The sequence below is a fragment of the Dendropsophus ebraccatus genome, chromosome 2 (genome assembly GCF_027789765.1).
Source record: "Dendropsophus ebraccatus isolate aDenEbr1 chromosome 2, aDenEbr1.pat, whole genome shotgun sequence".
In the NCBI taxonomy this organism is placed as follows: Eukaryota; Metazoa; Chordata; class Amphibia; order Anura; family Hylidae; genus Dendropsophus; species Dendropsophus ebraccatus.
Window position 1 is genome coordinate 215772252 of NC_091455.1, and position 17893 is coordinate 215790144.

At 46.7% G+C, this 17893-nt stretch overlaps 1 protein-coding gene across 1 annotated transcript; it reads right to left on the reverse strand.

Annotated features, from left to right (window-relative positions):
* Nucleotides 1-6236: 6236 nt before the first annotated feature.
* Nucleotides 6237-17495, reverse strand: LOC138784228 (ATP-dependent translocase ABCB1-like). Its single transcript, XM_069959734.1, has 10 exons — nucleotides 17460-17495; nucleotides 16296-16437; nucleotides 11434-11608; nucleotides 9843-9983; nucleotides 9453-9613; nucleotides 8006-8199; nucleotides 7771-7870; nucleotides 6942-7165; nucleotides 6686-6832; nucleotides 6237-6540 (listed from the first exon to the last, which is right to left on the reverse strand). Exons 1-10 carry the CDS (start codon nucleotides 17493-17495, stop codon nucleotides 6364-6366), a joined length of 1497 nt encoding a protein of 498 aa, XP_069815835.1. The 3' UTR covers nucleotides 6237-6363.
* Nucleotides 17496-17893: the final 398 nt, after the last annotated feature.

Genomic DNA, 17893 nt, shown 5'->3' on the forward strand with positions numbered 1-17893 from the left:
AAGGGATACCGACTGTCACTCGTTAAAAATTCTCAAAAGAGGGCAGCAACCATGAGCCAAGCCCAATGCCTACTTCCAGGCAAGAAGGATACTCCATCTAATGGAAACCACTTCCAGTCCAATTTTATTACTACCTTCACTACGGACAATAAAAAAATTAAAGCAATACTGGGGAAACACTGGTCTGTGCTCAAATGCGACCCTTTTCTGAAGGATCTTATTCCTGAACGACCAAGAGTGACTTTCAGGAAAACTCGTTCGCTTAAAAATATTTTGTCCCCAAGCAGATTGCGCGGTAAGACCTCTAATGGCGCGGTTGATGTTAATAGTTCTGCTACAGCTGTGGGTGTCTTTAGATGTGGCAGCAATAAATGTAAATGTTGTAAAAATATAGCACATAGGGAGGTTAACCTCTGCTCTAGGATTACTGGGGAGTCCTTTAGCACCAAATCCTTTCTTTCATGCAGTTCATCCTTTGTGATATATCTAATGTACATGCGGTATCCAATATGTGGGGCGGACTACACAGACTCTACGTATGAGGATTAATAAACATCGGTCTAACGTGGAAAGAGGTTTCCAACTTCACAGTGTGTCACGTCATGCTGTGACTTGTAGTAGCTGTAATTGTTCGTCATTCACCATCACCCCTATTGAACAAGTCCTGTTGGGAGGTCAACGGCTTCAGACTCTGCGACGTAGAGAAAACTTTTGGATATTTAAGCTAAAACCCCTCATGCCTCAGGGCCTAAATGAGTATATTGAGAATGTTACCAACTGATATCATCTCAGGAGAATATTGGTATTTGTTGTACATATGTTTATTTATACATTTTATTTAAAATTTTATAGTCTAAACCTTCAAATTTTACATTTTATATAATCTATACTGTGATACTTTGCCACCTATTTAACTAGTTTTGCGGGTTGTTTTCAGCTTTACTCTACTCCCCTCTGAACTCACAGCTCAACTGTTTAATATACCTACTGATCTGGTTTATTTGAGCTTGTCAACACAGAGGTCCTACCCCCTTTGCGCTTTGCCATAGCATTACAGCCTAGCGCCTCCCCCTCTCTGTTCTTTTGTCACAGCGTCATAGCGCTCGGCAACGGCACACTAGCTCCACCCTTTTTGCGCTCCGCCGTGGTGCTGTAGCGCTCCACTGGTCCTTTGACTGATCTCTTGGCGCAGTAGCTCCGCCCCTTTTGCACCTTGCCACGGCGTTGTAGCGCTCCATCGGTCTGCCCGACAGGTAGCCGTACGGCCCCTTCCGCACGCTAGATCCTCCCACTTTGCACTTAGCCACGGCGCTATAGCGCTTAGTATACCCTTTGTTAACTGCCAGCTTTGAGATGATCTTTGCCCTTGCTTCCATGTGTGAGTACTTGAATTTGCTACCACTACTTTGGCATAAGGTATGATTTATACATTTAGACTCATTGTGTCGAACTAGTCCTAAAAAGCCACTTATTATGAATCATTATTTTCTATTTATGGGTGTGATGTTTATTATATGTATGTGATAATACCTTTATTAATAATCCTTTAGGTTACTATGGGTTATTGTATGGAATATTACAGTGTAAATGCTCTTTTATGTGGTATCGGTTTGTTTACCTATTATGGTGGCCACGCCCCCAAACTGTCTTTTCAATTTTGGCGGGATTCTACTCTTATCGTTAGTCTATTTATGCCAGAGCTCGTTTCCATCTGTTATGCACTTATCTGTAGAAAGGAGGTTGTATGCTCCTGAAACGCGTTATACAGCGCTTATCTGTTCTCTTAGACTTACATTTTTAATGTTACATTAAATCTATTATTGCTCCTCAGCGTTTGGGGCGTTTTGTATATTATTAATTTTTACCCCTTATGGTCAGCGCTGGCATTGTACCATTTTTCATATTTTTATATGTGTTTTTTCTTTCTTATGTTTATTGTTCTATTATACGGCCCCTTTGGGAGTACCCCGTCGTTTATGGTACAGTCAGCTTAGCAGACCTTTACATTACATATTTTTAATACGTATTATCTGATCCTATGTGTGTGACCATGCAACTTTGATGTAGGAGCAACATACGTCTACCGGATCCGAGATACCCTTGTTGGGGTTATATGCATTTGTATCAAGTGGCCACCAGGTGAGCGGCCATTTTGTTTATCCCCCACTTGGTTCTCCTAGGATAACACACAAGGCGCCTGCACCCTCTCTTTTTTCTGTTTTCTTTTAGGACTACTTAATGTCCATGTTATTCAGGAGGAGATCTCTGGATCAGCTGGACAGAACAGTGTAAGTGATCATTCTGCTCAGCGTCTCTTTAATCTGTTCTGGAGGGCTGTTCCAGAACCGAGCGGAGATTTTTCCATAGGTAATCATGGAAATACATTTTTTTGGTGATGTAATAGCATGACTGCTCACCTCCTCTGGACATACAGTAAGTAGCAGAGCATTGCACACTGCTCCCTACTGCAGGAGGGGGGAATCCCAGCTACAAATGGGGTCTCCCAGTCTAGAGCAGAAAACTTCTGCTCCAACGGGGCCCTGTCTGTACTGCCGGAGCATGGAGATGTCGGATGGTCTGCAGACATGTCGGATGGTCTGCAGACATGTCGGATGGTCTGCAGACATGTCGGATGGTCTGCAGACATGTCGGGTGGTCTGCTGACATGTCGGGTGGTCTGCTGAGATGTCGGATGGTCTGCAGACATGTCAGATGGTCTGCTGAGATGTCGGATGGTCTGCAGACATGTCGGGTGGTCTGCTGAGATGTTTGATGGTCTGCTGAGATGTCCAATCAATAGATTTCCAGTTGCTGAAGAAGACTTGTATCCAGGATGTGATGTCTGACATTATAGTGATGCGTCGTCCCCGACAGTGGATCCTCTGGTATCAGTTACAGTAAGGCCCTACTAGATGGAGTGACCATTGTCGATGTGTTACAGGTGGCCTTGTTGGCTGGTTGCAGGGTTCTGCCCCACTTTAAGATGCTTTATTGTCGTCCGTTCATCCCCAGATGTGATAGAAGACGTACACGCAACAACTGGTCATGGCAGCAAAGGCCTCGGCAGGCCGGTGATCGTACGGAGGTCGAGCCTTGTGATAGACTCAGAGCTGATCTGTGAGATCTTTGATTGTTTATAGAGTATCCGGCCATGTAATATGTCCTGTAAAGCGGTGATTATCTATAGGAGATGACCCCCGTATGACCACTCGCAAAGTGTAAATGAGGAGGGGGTTCCATTAGCGGCACGACCAGCATTGTAGTAGCCATAACTGCTCCCTGGGGTCCTGCACTTTCCAGGTAAACCCCTGAGATCCAGAAACCTTACTCCAACCCTGGCTGCTGTATACAGTATATAATGTCCTGTATGGGGCCAAGATGCTGAACCCATTATCGGTCCCTGCAGCCAGAGGCGATCAGTATACAGTGCAGGAGGATGGCATGGGGTCATCTAAGGAGCCATATAACTCACAGTCCATAGTCCGACAGTACCTGATTGTGCTGACACTACCGTAGTGATCTCTAGGTGCCTCCGCCTGGTTTTCCAGACCTTTCATATTAGGTGTCAATCATCCTCCTAAAACAGCGAATTCTGTGAGGTTTCTAGAGCATTTTCATTAAAGTTACAAAACCTCCGATTTATTGCTTTACTTTTCATAGATTATTATGATTTTTAAAGAACAGATTCAACATAATTCAGACAATAGATTTTACATGTAACTTCAGAGGATCAATACAGATTTATTCTACAGATACATAATAGATATCAATGTGTAATGTGATCAGTATATCAATATACCCCCACCACCTATAATTACACATCTAATGTTAGGTTAAAGGGGCACTCTGGGGAAAATCTTTTTCTTTGAAATCAGCTGGTTTCAGAAAGTTATACAGATTTGTGATTTACTTCTATGTAAAAAAAAAATCTCCAGTCTTCCGGTACTTATCAGCTGCTGTATGTCCTGCAGGAAGTGGTGTATTCTCTACAGTCTGACACAGTGCTCTCTGCTGCCATCTCTGTCCCTGTCAGGAACTGTCCAGAGCAGGAGAGGTTTCCTATGGGGATTTGCTGCTGCTCTGGACAGTTCCTGACATGGACAGAGGTGGCAGCAGAGAGCACTGTGTCAGACTGGAGAGAATACACCACTTCCTGCAGGACATCCAGCAGCTGATAAGTATGGAAAGACTGGAGATTTTTACATAGAAGTAAATTACAAATCTATATAACTTTCCGAAACAAGTTGATTTGAATAAAAAAAAGTGCCCCTTTAATATAGAATAATTAGGAGTAATTTACTGTGATGTCTACAAGCCGCTCCTAGATGAGCCCTATGGTGAGTAGAAGATCTATGTATATCATATATCAGGTGGTTTTACAGCTGTCTCCATTCTTATTGCCATTGGTGACGTCTCTTTATAGACTGTATAATTTGTATATTGCTCCTTCTGGCGTTGTTCTTGTCTTTCCCAGGTACGGGATTTCTGTTGTCTCACAGGCCGACAGCTTCTCCAGACGTTCTTCCCTCGGGATGTAGAGACAACAATTTCCAGGTAAGTAAAAGGCAAATAGGAGATGGATCCAGACACAAAATCTCTTGTCTCAGATCTGAGGAAAGTAAAAGCTGCAGAGCATTCGAGGTGATCCAGGTCTCCAGTAGAGTGGTTCTTCCATCCAGTAGACGGGGTCTGGGCAGCTTCGCCCGGCCGCACACTGGCTACTTGTTTAAACCCTTCCAAGTCTTTACACTCAGGACTGTGCATCACCATGGAATGTGCTATTTCTTGTTGAATAAATCGGTGCCCAAATAATTTAATATCGTTTTTTTACCGCGGCATTGCTGCGTCTCGTACAAGGATAAAAGATCAGACAACGATAATAAAAAACGGAAATTTCCATCGTGCTTAAAGGCGGAAGAATTGGCGAACTTCTGGAGTGTCCATATGGGGGAAGACAGTGCACACGATCAGGGTATATGGGGCAGACAGTATACATGATCAGGATATATGGGGCAGACAGTGTACATGATCAGGATATATGGGGCAGACAGTATACATGATCAGGGTATATGGGGCAGACAGTATACATGATCAGGATATATGGGGCAGACAGTGTACATGATCAGGGTATATGGGGCAGACAGTATACATGATCAGGATATATGGGGCAGACAGTGCACATGATCAGGATATATGGGGCAGACAGTGTACATGATCAGGGTATATGCGGCAGACAGTGCACATGATCAGGATATATGCGGCAGACAGTGCACATGATCAGGATATATGGGGCAGACAGTGTATATGATCAGGATATATGCGGCAGACAGTGCACATGATCAGGATATATGGGGCAGACAGTGTATATGATCAGGGTATATGGGGCAGACAGCATACATGATAAGGATATATGGGGCAGACAGCGTACATGATCAGGATATATGGGGCAGACAGTGTACATGATCAGGGTATATGGGGCAGACAGTGCACATGATCAGGATATATGGGGCAGACAGTGCACATGATCAGGATATATGGGGCAGACTGCACATGATCAGGGTATATGGGGCAGACAGTGTATATGATAAGGATATATGCGGCAGACAGTATACATGATAAGGATATATGGGGCAGACAGTGCACATGATCAGGATATATGCGGCAGACAGTATACATGATCAGGATATATGCGGCAGACAGTGCACATGATCAGGATATATGGGGCAGACAGTGCACATGATCAGGATATATGGGGCAGACCGTGCACATGATCAGGATATATGCGGTAGACAGTGCACATGATCAGGATATATGCGGCAGACAGTGTACATGATCAGGGTATATGGGGCAGACAGTATACATGATCAGGATATATGGGGCAGACAGTATACATGATCAGGATATATGTGCAGACAGTGCACACAATCAGAGTATATAGGGGGCAGACAGTGCACATGATCAGAGTATATTGTGGCATACAATGTACATAATCGGGGCATATGGACAGTGCACACAGAGTATATAGGGGGCATACCTGCAGGGGATTATTGGTCGCTCTCTGGGGGGAATGGATGTGAGATCACTGGCAGGACATGAGAGATTTCAGGAGTGGGATACATAAGAACTGAGATGGGAGCCCCCAATGCACGGTCAACCTTACATGTGAGCCCCTGGAGTCAGGTAGCTATGTCGGCCGTCTGGAAGGTCTACTCCATATTACATACTCTAGATTTCACTACTCCGTTACAATATCTGGAGTCGGGGGAAGGGGGTGTTCTTATATCTGCTGCGGTTCCATGTGAATGCCATATATCATGTTTGTCCTAGGGATGTGGTATTTGTCATCGGCTCTGGTCATGTGGGTCAGAGCTGTATTGTGACCAGTGAGTGATACACCCCCTGCTGGTGCGTCCCCTGTTCTACAACCTTTCCGTTCTGGATGACGGCGATCTTATCTGCGTTCTGAATGGTGGACAGCCGGTGAGCGATGACGATACATGTGCGGCCTTCTCGGGCCTTGTCCAGAGCTTCTTGTACCACCTGTAGGGGAAACTTATATTAACTGATATATTTTACATTTTAAATGAGGCCAATGTGGGTCTCTGTGTAAGGAAGTGCCTAACCACACGGCAAACCCCTGCAGCATGATAAGGAGCCCCCACTTATCCGCCATTTCCCCCATTACCTTCTCGCTCTCTGTATCCAGGGCCGATGTGGCCTCATCCAGCAGCAGGATTTTGGGCTGGCGGACCAGGGCTCGGGCTATGGCTATCCTCTGCTTCTGACCCCCGGAGAGCTGCGTCCCTTTGTCTCCCACACGGGTGTTATATTTCTGTAACCATAGACAATGTAATTACTGTATATACACCCAGTCAGCATTGCCTGGTGTCTTCAGCTATGACGCTACTGTACTGGCCATAAGACGATGAGAAGAGACTTACCTCAGGGAGGGATTCTATGAAGCTCTGGATATTGGCCGCCTTGGCCGCTCTTTCGATCTCTCCAAACGGCAGCACCCGGCTGTTATCCCCATAGGCGATATTCTCCGCTCTACTGCAGTCAAACAGCATGGGGAACAGCAATGAGGAACAGGACAAAGAGATGAAGGTGGTGACCGGTCGGATCCCCCAGATCTCATCCCATCCCTCATCTCCATGGTTACAGACTACAAACAGTACGTAGTCTGAGCCTGAATTTTTATTGTCTTAAAGTCTGGCCAAGAGAAATATTTAGTACAGGCAGGGGGTGGGGGGCACATAATAAAGTATCCTGTGCCCTTCAGCGCCATGTTCCACTCCAGGACCCCCACAGAATCCTCCATTTCTCCCTCCTGCAACATCACATCCTGGCTGATGGATGCCACGGTCAGGCAGTCAGTGACCGGCTGATGGATTCTGTGCTCAGGCAGTCAGTGACCGGCTGATGGATGCCGCTCTCAGGCAGTCAGTGACCGGCTGATGGATGCCGCTCTCAGGCAGTCAGTGACCGGCTGATGGATGCCGCTTTCAGGCAGTCAGTGACCGGCTGATGGATGCCGCTCTCAGGCAGTCAGTGACCGGCTGATGGATGCCGCTCTCAGGCAGTCAGTGACCAGCTGATGGATGCTGCTCTCAAGCAGTCAGTGACCGGCTGATGGATGCCGCTCTCAGGCAGTCAGTGACCGGCTGATGGATGTCATGCTCAGGCAGTCAGTGACCAGCTGATGGATGCCACGCTCAGGCAGTCAGTGACTGACTGATGGATGCTGCGCTCAGACAGTCAGTGACTGACTGATGGATGCTGCGTTCAGGCAGTCACTCACTAGCTGAGAGGGCTTGGGACATACCCTCAAAAATGACAGCTGGTGGCGGTCTGGGAGCTTGTTGATTCCCTGCAGGGTTGTGGGGACCAATAAGCCTATTTTCTTTATTATGTACCATCCCCCCCATGATTATCCGGCAGCCCGCTGGTCCCAAGGAGAGATGGTCCTGATTTTTTATGTATGCAGAATGATAAAATAATTTACCACTTCTCCTTCATACGGGTCATAGAATCTCTCCAGGAGTTGGACTGTGGTACTCTTCCCGCACCCGCTGCTGCCCACCAGCGCCAGGGTCTCTCCCTTGCCCACAGTGATGTCCAGTCCCTGAAGCACCGCCACATCCGGTCTGGTCGGGTAATTGAAGTGAACTCCCTTAAACACAATATTCCCATCACAGCGAGACTGTTATAAACGTACACCATGATAAGTCAGTGCAAGATACAGTATACACCATGATAGGTCAGTGCAAGATACAGTATACAGAACCTCTCCACATCTGAAGGTTTCACTATTACATCTGAATTCTTGGACTTCTTACTAACTTGAAAAATATATTGTGTTTCCCTAAAAATAAGACAGTGTCTTATATTAATTTTTGCTCCCATAGATGCCCTAGGTCTTATTTTTTCATGAAGAAGAATTCACATGTCACATGTACAGCAGGGACAGAGCGTACAGTAAGGCGGCTTGTGGCCACCAGAGGGAGCTCACCACAGCACACTCCTACAGCACAGCAGAGACAGTGCACGGTATAGCGGCTTCCGGCCACCAGAGGGAGCTCACCACAGCACACTCCTACAGCACAGCAGAGACAGTGCACGGTATAGCGGCTTCCAGAAACCAGAGGGAGCTCACCACAGCACACTAGTACAGCACAGCAGGGACAGTGCACGGTATAGCGGCTTCCAGCCACCAGAGGGAGCTCACCACAGCACACTCCTACAGCACAGCAGGGACAGTGCACGGTATGGCGGCTTGTGGCCACCAGAGGGAGCTCACCACAGCACACTCCTACAGCACAGCAGGGACAGTGCACGGTATGGCAGCTTCTGGCCACCAGAGGGAGCTCACCACAGCACACTCCTACAGCACAGCAGAGACAGTGCACGGTATAGCGGCTTCCGGCCACCAGGAGGAGCTCACCACAGCACACTCCTACAGCACAGCAGGGACAGTGCACGGTATAGCAGCTTCCAGCCACCAGGGGGAGCTCACCACAGCACACTCATACAGCACAGCAGGGACAGAGAGTACAGTATGGTGTCAGGCGGCGGGATAACAGCAGACTGTGTGCAGCTCTACATCTGGAGGTAGGGGACAGCAGGGATGTCAGCAGGTGACGGGCATCTTGATGCCTTGCCTGCACATTTACAAGTGACGGATGCAGAAGGGAGCATCGGGGTTGGCTGCAGGTCTTCATGTCCTGCATGCAACTGCTCTGCAACAAGACAGTAAAGGTTGGGGCCATGCTTCCAAACAAAAACTTTGCTAGGTTTCATTTTCGGAGGAGGCCTTGTATTTAGCAATTCAGCAAAACCTCTACTAGGTCTTATTTTTGGGGAAACAAGTAGATAATAACGTCCTTGATGGTGCTGAATTGACCCTCTTAAACTTGAAATATTGTTCACGATTGCCCAGGACTGGAGACAGTTTTCAGGTTTGTGGCCGTCGGTGCTGTCGCTGTCTATAAGAGGCGTCCTCTCTAGCAGACTGAGGATATGAGCTGCTGCAACTTTAGCTTTTGCGTAGTCTGGAGCGAAGGAACTGGTCTGACCCAACACCGTGGCGCCAAATACAATGGCCGTGAAGATCCTAAACGAAAATGTAACAATGTCAAAGCCCATTCATGCAGAATTCAGTGACAACTAGTCTCCCATAGGTCCCAGGGGGAATTCTGGTCCTGGACAAATCCCCATTTACATTCTGGAGCGGAGCCCTGACCTTCTATATTACACCCCCAGTTAACCCCTTGCTGGCTATTGAGCTCTTGCTAAGCGTCTCTATCTCTGACGCTTCTGGGATCCCATTCACTCCTACTTACAGAAACACGTTATCGAACATCATGTATCCTTTCTGCACTAAGAATGCGCCAAACTGGAACGCTGCAGCGTATGTAAAAAACATGATTGATTGAGAGAGTCCATAGAGGAAGCCTTGTGCATGCGCCGTCCTGATAGAGTTCCTGAAATATAAGGTATAGAACAGTATATTTCCGGCATCATAACTGGAAGGATCTCTTTATGTTACCGATCTGGAAGAGATGAATGCAGGAGGTCCACATATCAGAATTGTAAAGTGCTGCGGAATCTGTTGGCGCTATATAAATAAAAATTATTATTATTATTATTATTAGGGTGCAAACTTTATATCGGGAACTGAATCACATCGGGAACCGTCCAGGTGAAGAAGCAAAATCCATGGTGGGAAACACTTCCAGATGAGCCCATTGATTTTCTAGTCCTCTCGGGAGAAGGTCTCCACTGTAAAGGTGGTCTACATTGTGGAGGAGGTCTCAATTGTACAGGAGGTCTCAATTATACAGGAGGTCTCCACTGTGGAGGTGGTCTCCATTGTAAAGGAGAAGGTCTTCATTGTAGAGGAGGTCTCCAGTAAAGGTGGTCTACATTGTGGAGGAGGTCTCCACTATAAAGGACGTCTCAACTGTACAGAAGGTCTCCACTTTAGAGGAGAAGGTCTCCACTATAGAGGAGGTCTCCATTGTAGAGGAGGAGGTCTCCACTATAGAGGAGGTCTCCATTGTAGAGGAGGAGGTCTCCATTGTAGACTAAGAGGTCTCCACTGTAGACTAAGAGGTCTCCACTGTAGAGGAGGAGGTCTCCACTGTAGAGGAGGAGGTCTCCATTGTAGACTAAGAGGTCTCCACTGTAGAGGAGGAGGTCTCCATTGTAGACTAAGAGGTCTCCACTGTAGACTAAGAGGTCTCCACTGTAGACTAAGAGGTCTCCACTGTAGAGGAGGAGGTCTCCATTGTAGAGTAAGAGGTCTCCATTGTAGACTAAGAGGTCTCCACTGTAGAGGAGGAGGTCTCCACTGTAGAGTAAGAGGTCTCCACTGTAGAGGAGGAGGTCTCCATTGTAGAGGAGGAGGTCTCCACTGTAGAGGAGGAGGTCTCCATTGTAGAGTAAGAGGTCTCCATTGTAGAGGAGGAGGTCTCCACTGTAGAGTAAGAGGTCTCCACTGTAGAGGAGGAGGTCTCCACTGTAGAGTAAGAGGTCTCCACTGTAGAGGAGGAGGTCTCCACTGTAGAGGAGGTGGTCTCCATTGTAGAGGAGGAGGTCTCCACTGTAGAGTAAGAGGTCTCCACTGTAGAGGAGGAGGTCTCCATTGTAGAGGAGGAGGTCTCCACTGTAGAGTAAGAGGTCTCCACTGTAGAGGAGGAGGTCTCCACTGTAGAGTAAGAGGTCTCCACTGTAGAGGAGGAGGTCTCCACTGTAGAGGAGGAGGTCTCCATTGTAGAGTAAGAGGTCTCCATTGTAGAGTAAGAGGTCTCCATTGTAGAGTAAGAGGTCTCTATTGTAGAGTAAGAGGTCTCCATTGTAGAGGAGGAGGTCTCCATTGTAGAGTACGAGGTCTCCACTGTAGAGGAGGTCTCTATTGTACAGTGTATCTACCTGTGAGGTCCTTCCAGTTTCTCTTCATAAAGAGCCTCAAATTTCTTCTCTCTGGTTAGGGAAACTACAGCCCGAATGTTCTCCACCGCCTCGATGGCCACCTTGGGTGGAAGGCACAGAAATATAATAACAGGGTAAGATGTCAAAACAGGTAAAAGCAATAATTGTGCATAATCTGAGCAAACACCATAGATTCAGGTGAGAAACGTGCTGATCGCTGTGTCTACACCTACAGCCAGTTTGTGTTTCAGAAAATCTGATGTTGAAAAATGGAGCAATCTTGCAAACAATCAAACAAACCATCCATCTACAGTATATATATATACACACAGCCCTTGCTGCATGATTATCGAGCCGTATATGGGCTCAGCAAGCAAGCACCGATCTAGCAGATCAGAACTCACTTACATTAGTGATCAGGCCGTGTAATACAGCCCTTACAGTGCAACTGATTATAGGAGAGGGGCTCCACTATAGTCTATGGAGCCCATTTCCTGTGATCAGTTGGACTGTGCACTGAGCTGGGGAGTGAACCATACTACTGTGCACATTACTATAGGTAACGATTGGAGGGGGTTTAGACCCTGACCAGTCTTAACTTCATTCATGTTGCACACGTCAAAAGTTAAAGGGGTACTCCTGCTATAATTTATAAATAACTATTGCATTGCCACACAAAAGTTATATAACATCTAAATATACTATCTCTACTGCATCTGGCGGCATAGTGCTATGTTATCTGCACTCATTATCTGCAATCTTGAACTTGATAAAATTCTCATCTCCCTGTCTAGGATCGGGCGCCATCTTGGGCCCGAGATGTGTCTGCTTGGTTGCCATGGTCCTAGCGCCATGGCATGTAAGAGGCTAGGAGATCACTTTTTCCCCGCTCCACTTCCCATTTCTTGCAAGACTTGGTAACATCAGATACAGAGACAGGGGCCGTCACTATCTGCTCAGTTACCAAGTCTGGCAAAAGATGGGAAGTGGAGCCAGGAAAAGGCGACCTCCTAGCCTAGCCCCGATCCCAGCTAGAGAGATGAGACGAAAGCTCAAGTTCAAGACTTCCGGTCGCGGTAAGTGCAGATAATATAGCAATATGCGTCCAGAAGCGGTAGATACATTGGAGGAGATTTGTCAAACATGGTGTAAAGTGAGACTGGCTCAGTCGCCCCCGGCAACCAATCAGATTCCACCTCTCATTTTCCAAAGAGCCTGTGAGGAATGAAAGGTGGAATCTGATTGGTTGCTAGGGGCGACTGAGCCAGTCTCACTTTACACCATGTTTGATAAATCTCCCCCTGTATATTTAGATGTTATATAATGTTTGTGTGGCAATGCAATAGTTAAGTTAGGAGTACCCTTCAATTCAAATGACAGTAATTCTTAAAGGGTGCCTGCCACAAAGTTAATGTCTCTGGAGTGGCGTGCAGACGTGGCTGCTGCTGGGAGATCGAGCAACATGTTTTTATTTTAATTATTAGGGCACATGCATGGAACAAGGACGTATCCAAAGCACCTGTGTCTGCATGCCACTCCAAAGACATCAGTTAAGGATACATCGCAAATTTTTGGGATTGGTTCTGCTAATAGGGGGCCCTGATACTTTGGCTGTATGGGGCCCCAAAATTCCTGATGGTGGCCCTGGTCATTCTATAGGTAGTAATAGTGAGTACTCACTCAGTCAGCCTGGTGTTCAGCTCTCCGCCATTGTTGACATCAAACCAGCTGATCTCCTGCCTCATTACCACATGGAAGAAACTCCGCCTGATCCTGCTGATCTGCCGTCCGGCGGTCAAGCTCCAAAAAAAGAAATCTGAATGTAACCAGCAAGCATGGCGGCACCTCCCAGGCCGGTGTAATAATAGGCGAATCTAATGCTGCGTTTACACGTAACGATTATCATGCGAATTTGCGCGATAACGGTCGAATTGGAACGATAATCGTACGTGTAAACGCAGCGAACGATCGAACGACGCACGATAAATTGTACATCGTGATCTTTCATCAGGTCAGCAAATCGTTGTTCATCGTACGCAAAAAATTCGCAAATCGTTCCGTGTGAACAGTCGTTCGCCGATTTAACTAATTTTCGTACGATATATCGTACCGTCTAAACGCTGATCGTTATAAAAAAAAAATCGTATATCCGACATCGCTAATCGTACGATCGGGCCAATAATCACTACGTGTAAACGCAGCATAAGGGAGAAACATTCATAGCCGATTTGTTAGCTGCACCTGTATACACAAGCATGGGGCATAACAGAGGGGGAGTGGCCTCACAGATCTGGACACTTGGAACGCCCCCTAGACACTTCAGCCTCATTTGCATATATAGAAATTATTTGGATAGAAGCAACATAAAAATGTGAGAAGGTAACCCCTGACCCCGAGGCTACGTCCTACCCGGACACCTGACCGACACCTTTTTGCTTTTTTTGTTTAAATCTGATTTCACAAAAATAATAATAATAAAAAAAGACAATAAATAAAGTAAAAATAATGCCCCATAGGACAAGCAAAGAACTGAACTAAAAGCCAAAATAGCTTCCTCTTCTCAGAAGGGAATTTAGATTGAGGCCAGTCGGACCAGCGGCTTACGTGGTCATTTGCCCCAGTAGTGAGTGGGTCGTGTTCTTTTGATTTTCTATTGTCATGTTGCCTGTCAGAAAAAAAAATAATATAAAAAAATTATACAGTGCCCACGTATCAGTGCCACATAATAGTGAGATAAAAATATACTATACAGTATCAGTGCCACATAATAGTGAGATAAAAATATACTATACAGTATCAGTGCCACATAATAGTGAGATAGAAATATACTATACAGTATCAGTGCCACATAATAGTGAGATAAATAATATAGTATACAGTGCCAAAGTAGTAGTGCCAGAGAATAGTGATATAAATAATACACTATACAGTGCCCAAGTAGTAGTGCCACATAATAGGGAGATAAAAATATACTATACAGTATCAGTGCCAGGGAATAGTGAGATAAATATTATACTATACAGTGCCCAAGTAGTAGTGCCAGAGAATAGTGAGATGAATAATATACTATACAGTGCCCATGCATCGGTGCCACATAATAGTGAGATAAATACTATACTATACAGTGTCCAAATAGTAGTGCCACATAATAGTGAGGTAAATACTATACTATACAGAGCCCACGCATCGGTGCCACATAATAGTGAGGTAAATACTATACTATACAGAGCCCACGCATTGGTGCCACATAATAGTGAGATAAATAATACACTATACAGTGCCCAAGTAGTAGTGCCAGAGAATAGTGACATACAGTAGATAACACTATACAGGGTAGAAATAACATCTGAATAATAAAGTAATTCTATAACAGTACGACATGGAGAGAAAGGAGCATCTGCCCCTCACACCTATGGCTGACACTATTGCCGCACCTCACACCTATGGCTGACACTATTGCGGCACCTCAAACCTTTGGCTGACACTATTGCCGCACCTCACACCTATGGCTGACACTATTGCCGCACCTCACACCTATGGCTGACACTATTGCCGCACCTCACACCTATGGCTGACACTATTGCCGCACCTCACACCTATGGCTGACACTATTGCCGCACCTCACACCTGTGGCTGACACTAATGCCGCACCTCACACCTATGGCTGACACTATTGCCGCACCTCACACCTATGGCTGACACTAATGCCGCACCTCACACCTATGGCTGACACTAATGCTGCACCTCACACCTATGGCTGACACTAATGCCGCACCTCACACCTATGGCTGACACTAATGCCGCACCTCACGCCTATGGCTGACACTAATGCCGCACCTCACACCTATGGCTGACACTATTGCAGCACCTCACACCTATGGCTGACACTAATGCCGCCCCTCACACCTATGGCTGACACTAATGCCACTCGGCTATAATTAAAAACCAACGCCAGGATGTTGGTATATAATTTGACCAAACCATATTGCCCCATGTACCATGTGCCGGTCTTCTGGTTCACATGAGTCCCTACACTAACTTCACACTGTGTCGGTCAGCGACCGCTAACCCCGCAAAGCGTGCACAAGCAGGGAAGGGAGACCATGGAATGGTCCTGCAACCCCAATGTCACAGGACCAAACCTATTGTGGCTAGCACTCCTCCTTTGTAAGACCCATGTGATCCAAATTAGCAGGAAGCACCTGTGTACATATGGTAAGTACCTCCGTTGATTCTCCCATTCTACCTGCAGGAGTAATGGTGAGAGGTAAGCGCTTGTTCACACTTGTGTTTGGCGCCCACCCTCTCCGCCGGTGGCGCCTGTGGGGTTCGGGGGGGCCCTTTGGGGTTTGGCCCTGTAACATTGGGGTTGCAGGGCCATTCCATGGCCCCCCTTCTCTGCTTGCGCACGTCTAGCGGGGATTGTGTTAGCTGACCGGCACAGTGATGTTTTTTGGTTAGGGACTCATGTGTATCAGAAGACCTGCACGTTGGTACATGAGGCAATATGGTTTGGCCAAATTATATACTAACTTCTGATGTTGGTTTTTATTATAGCTGAACAAGCTTTCGTGTCAGCCATGGGTGCGATGTGCAGCCATTTCTGTCTTTTTGGCTTGTGCAAATCCTATAACAGTACTATACAGCAAATAACACCACTATATACTGTGCTGTAGATAATATTCAGCGTTGTGTCGGTCAGTAGCCTCAGATACCAGAACATCTCTAGTGATGCACTCACACTACTACACATACACTTGGTGGCACTAATCTGTGGCCGACCCTTAGTCATACACCTCATGGGACCGTCTACCCAATTCATTATGTGCTCCCGCTCACTGTGGAGACCCCCTTTAACGTACCTGAGGACTTGCCATCTGAGACGAAGCTGTTGGCCATGTCCCCGAAGACGACAGCCAGGAGAGGATAGCACACTCCTTGGATGATGGCGGCTGCCGTTCCGATCAGCATCAGCAGCCAGTCCACGGGCTCAGAGTATCGAAACTGAGGGAAATCACCGACATATCGGTCATCGTCCAATTTATGGATTGTGTTCCGGATTATTGTACACCCAACCTGCCCTGTCCATATAGTTATTGGTAAGGGCCAACCATGAAGAAATCTGGGACGTACCTGCTCCTGCAGTGCTCTACAGTGCGGTACAGGGGGGAGAGGCACAGGAACATGGACACATCCACATGGGGGAAAGACAGAGGCCTAATACTTAACACCCAAACAAATAAAATACCAATACCGACTCTGGGGGTGGGGGTGGGGGGGGCGAACACCGCAGGTGAGCTCCGCACCAGGACTGCAAGTGACTAGTGAGTGGCTATGCTTAGTGCCCCATACCACTCCACACAGAGATTACAGGGCACCGGCAGTCAGCATGTTCACCTCAGATGATGTGGGCGGTGCTGTATATTATACGGGTTTAACCACTGTGGTGCCGGATGACATTGGCAGGGAGTTGTCAGTGTGCTGGGTGCTGTACACATTGGGCAGGGTGTGAGGAGGAGAGCGGCTGAAAGTTACTAAACTTTAGAAAGTGACTGCACGGCCCGCCGGGAGAGTGTTGTCACCGTGTGCGCTGCAGCCAAAGCAACGTGCAGTGTGAGCTGTCAGAACTACAAGTCCCAGGAGCCCTGCTGCACTAGACTGAGATCTATGAAAGTCCTTCCTGTCAGCCACTAAGAAAGTTCTGTCAGTTCCCACATTGGTATCACTGGCCCCAGGACTGGCACATATGCTTTATACTGTGCATGTAAAGTATATACCACGTACAGTCATGGCCAAAAGTTTTGAGAATGACACAAATCTTATATTTTCCCATGATCCTCTGCCCTCTGGTTTTTATGTGTTTGTCAGATGTTTTGATCACATACAGAAATAGAATTTCCATCATATTCTGAGTAACAGAATCTTATACTGACAGCTAGATGAGTTACTGCAGCAAGTCTATAATATTTGCAGTGTTGCGGCTTCTTCTTCAGGACCTCTGCAATTCTCCCCGGCTGCTCTCATACAACTTCTGGACCAAATCCTGACTGATAGTCGTCCATTCTTGCACTATCAATGCTTGAATTTTGTCAGAATTTGTTGGTTTTTGTTTGCCCACCCGTCTCTTTATTATTGACCACAAGTTCTTAATGGGAATAAGATCTGGGGAGTTTCCCGTCCATGGACCCAAAATCTCTATGTTTTGTTCCCTGAGCCATTTAGTTATCAGCTTTGCTTTATGGCAAGGTGCTCCATCATGCTGGAAAAGGCATTGTTGGTGGCCAAACTGCTCTTGGAGGGTTGGGAGTTCTCTTGGGGGACATTCTGGTCCCATTCTATATTCATGGCTATGTTTTTAGGCAAGACTGTGAGAGAGCCGATTCCCTTGGCTGAGAAGCAACCCCACACATGAATGGTTTCAGGATGCCGGTTACAGTTGGCATGAGACAAGACTGGTGGT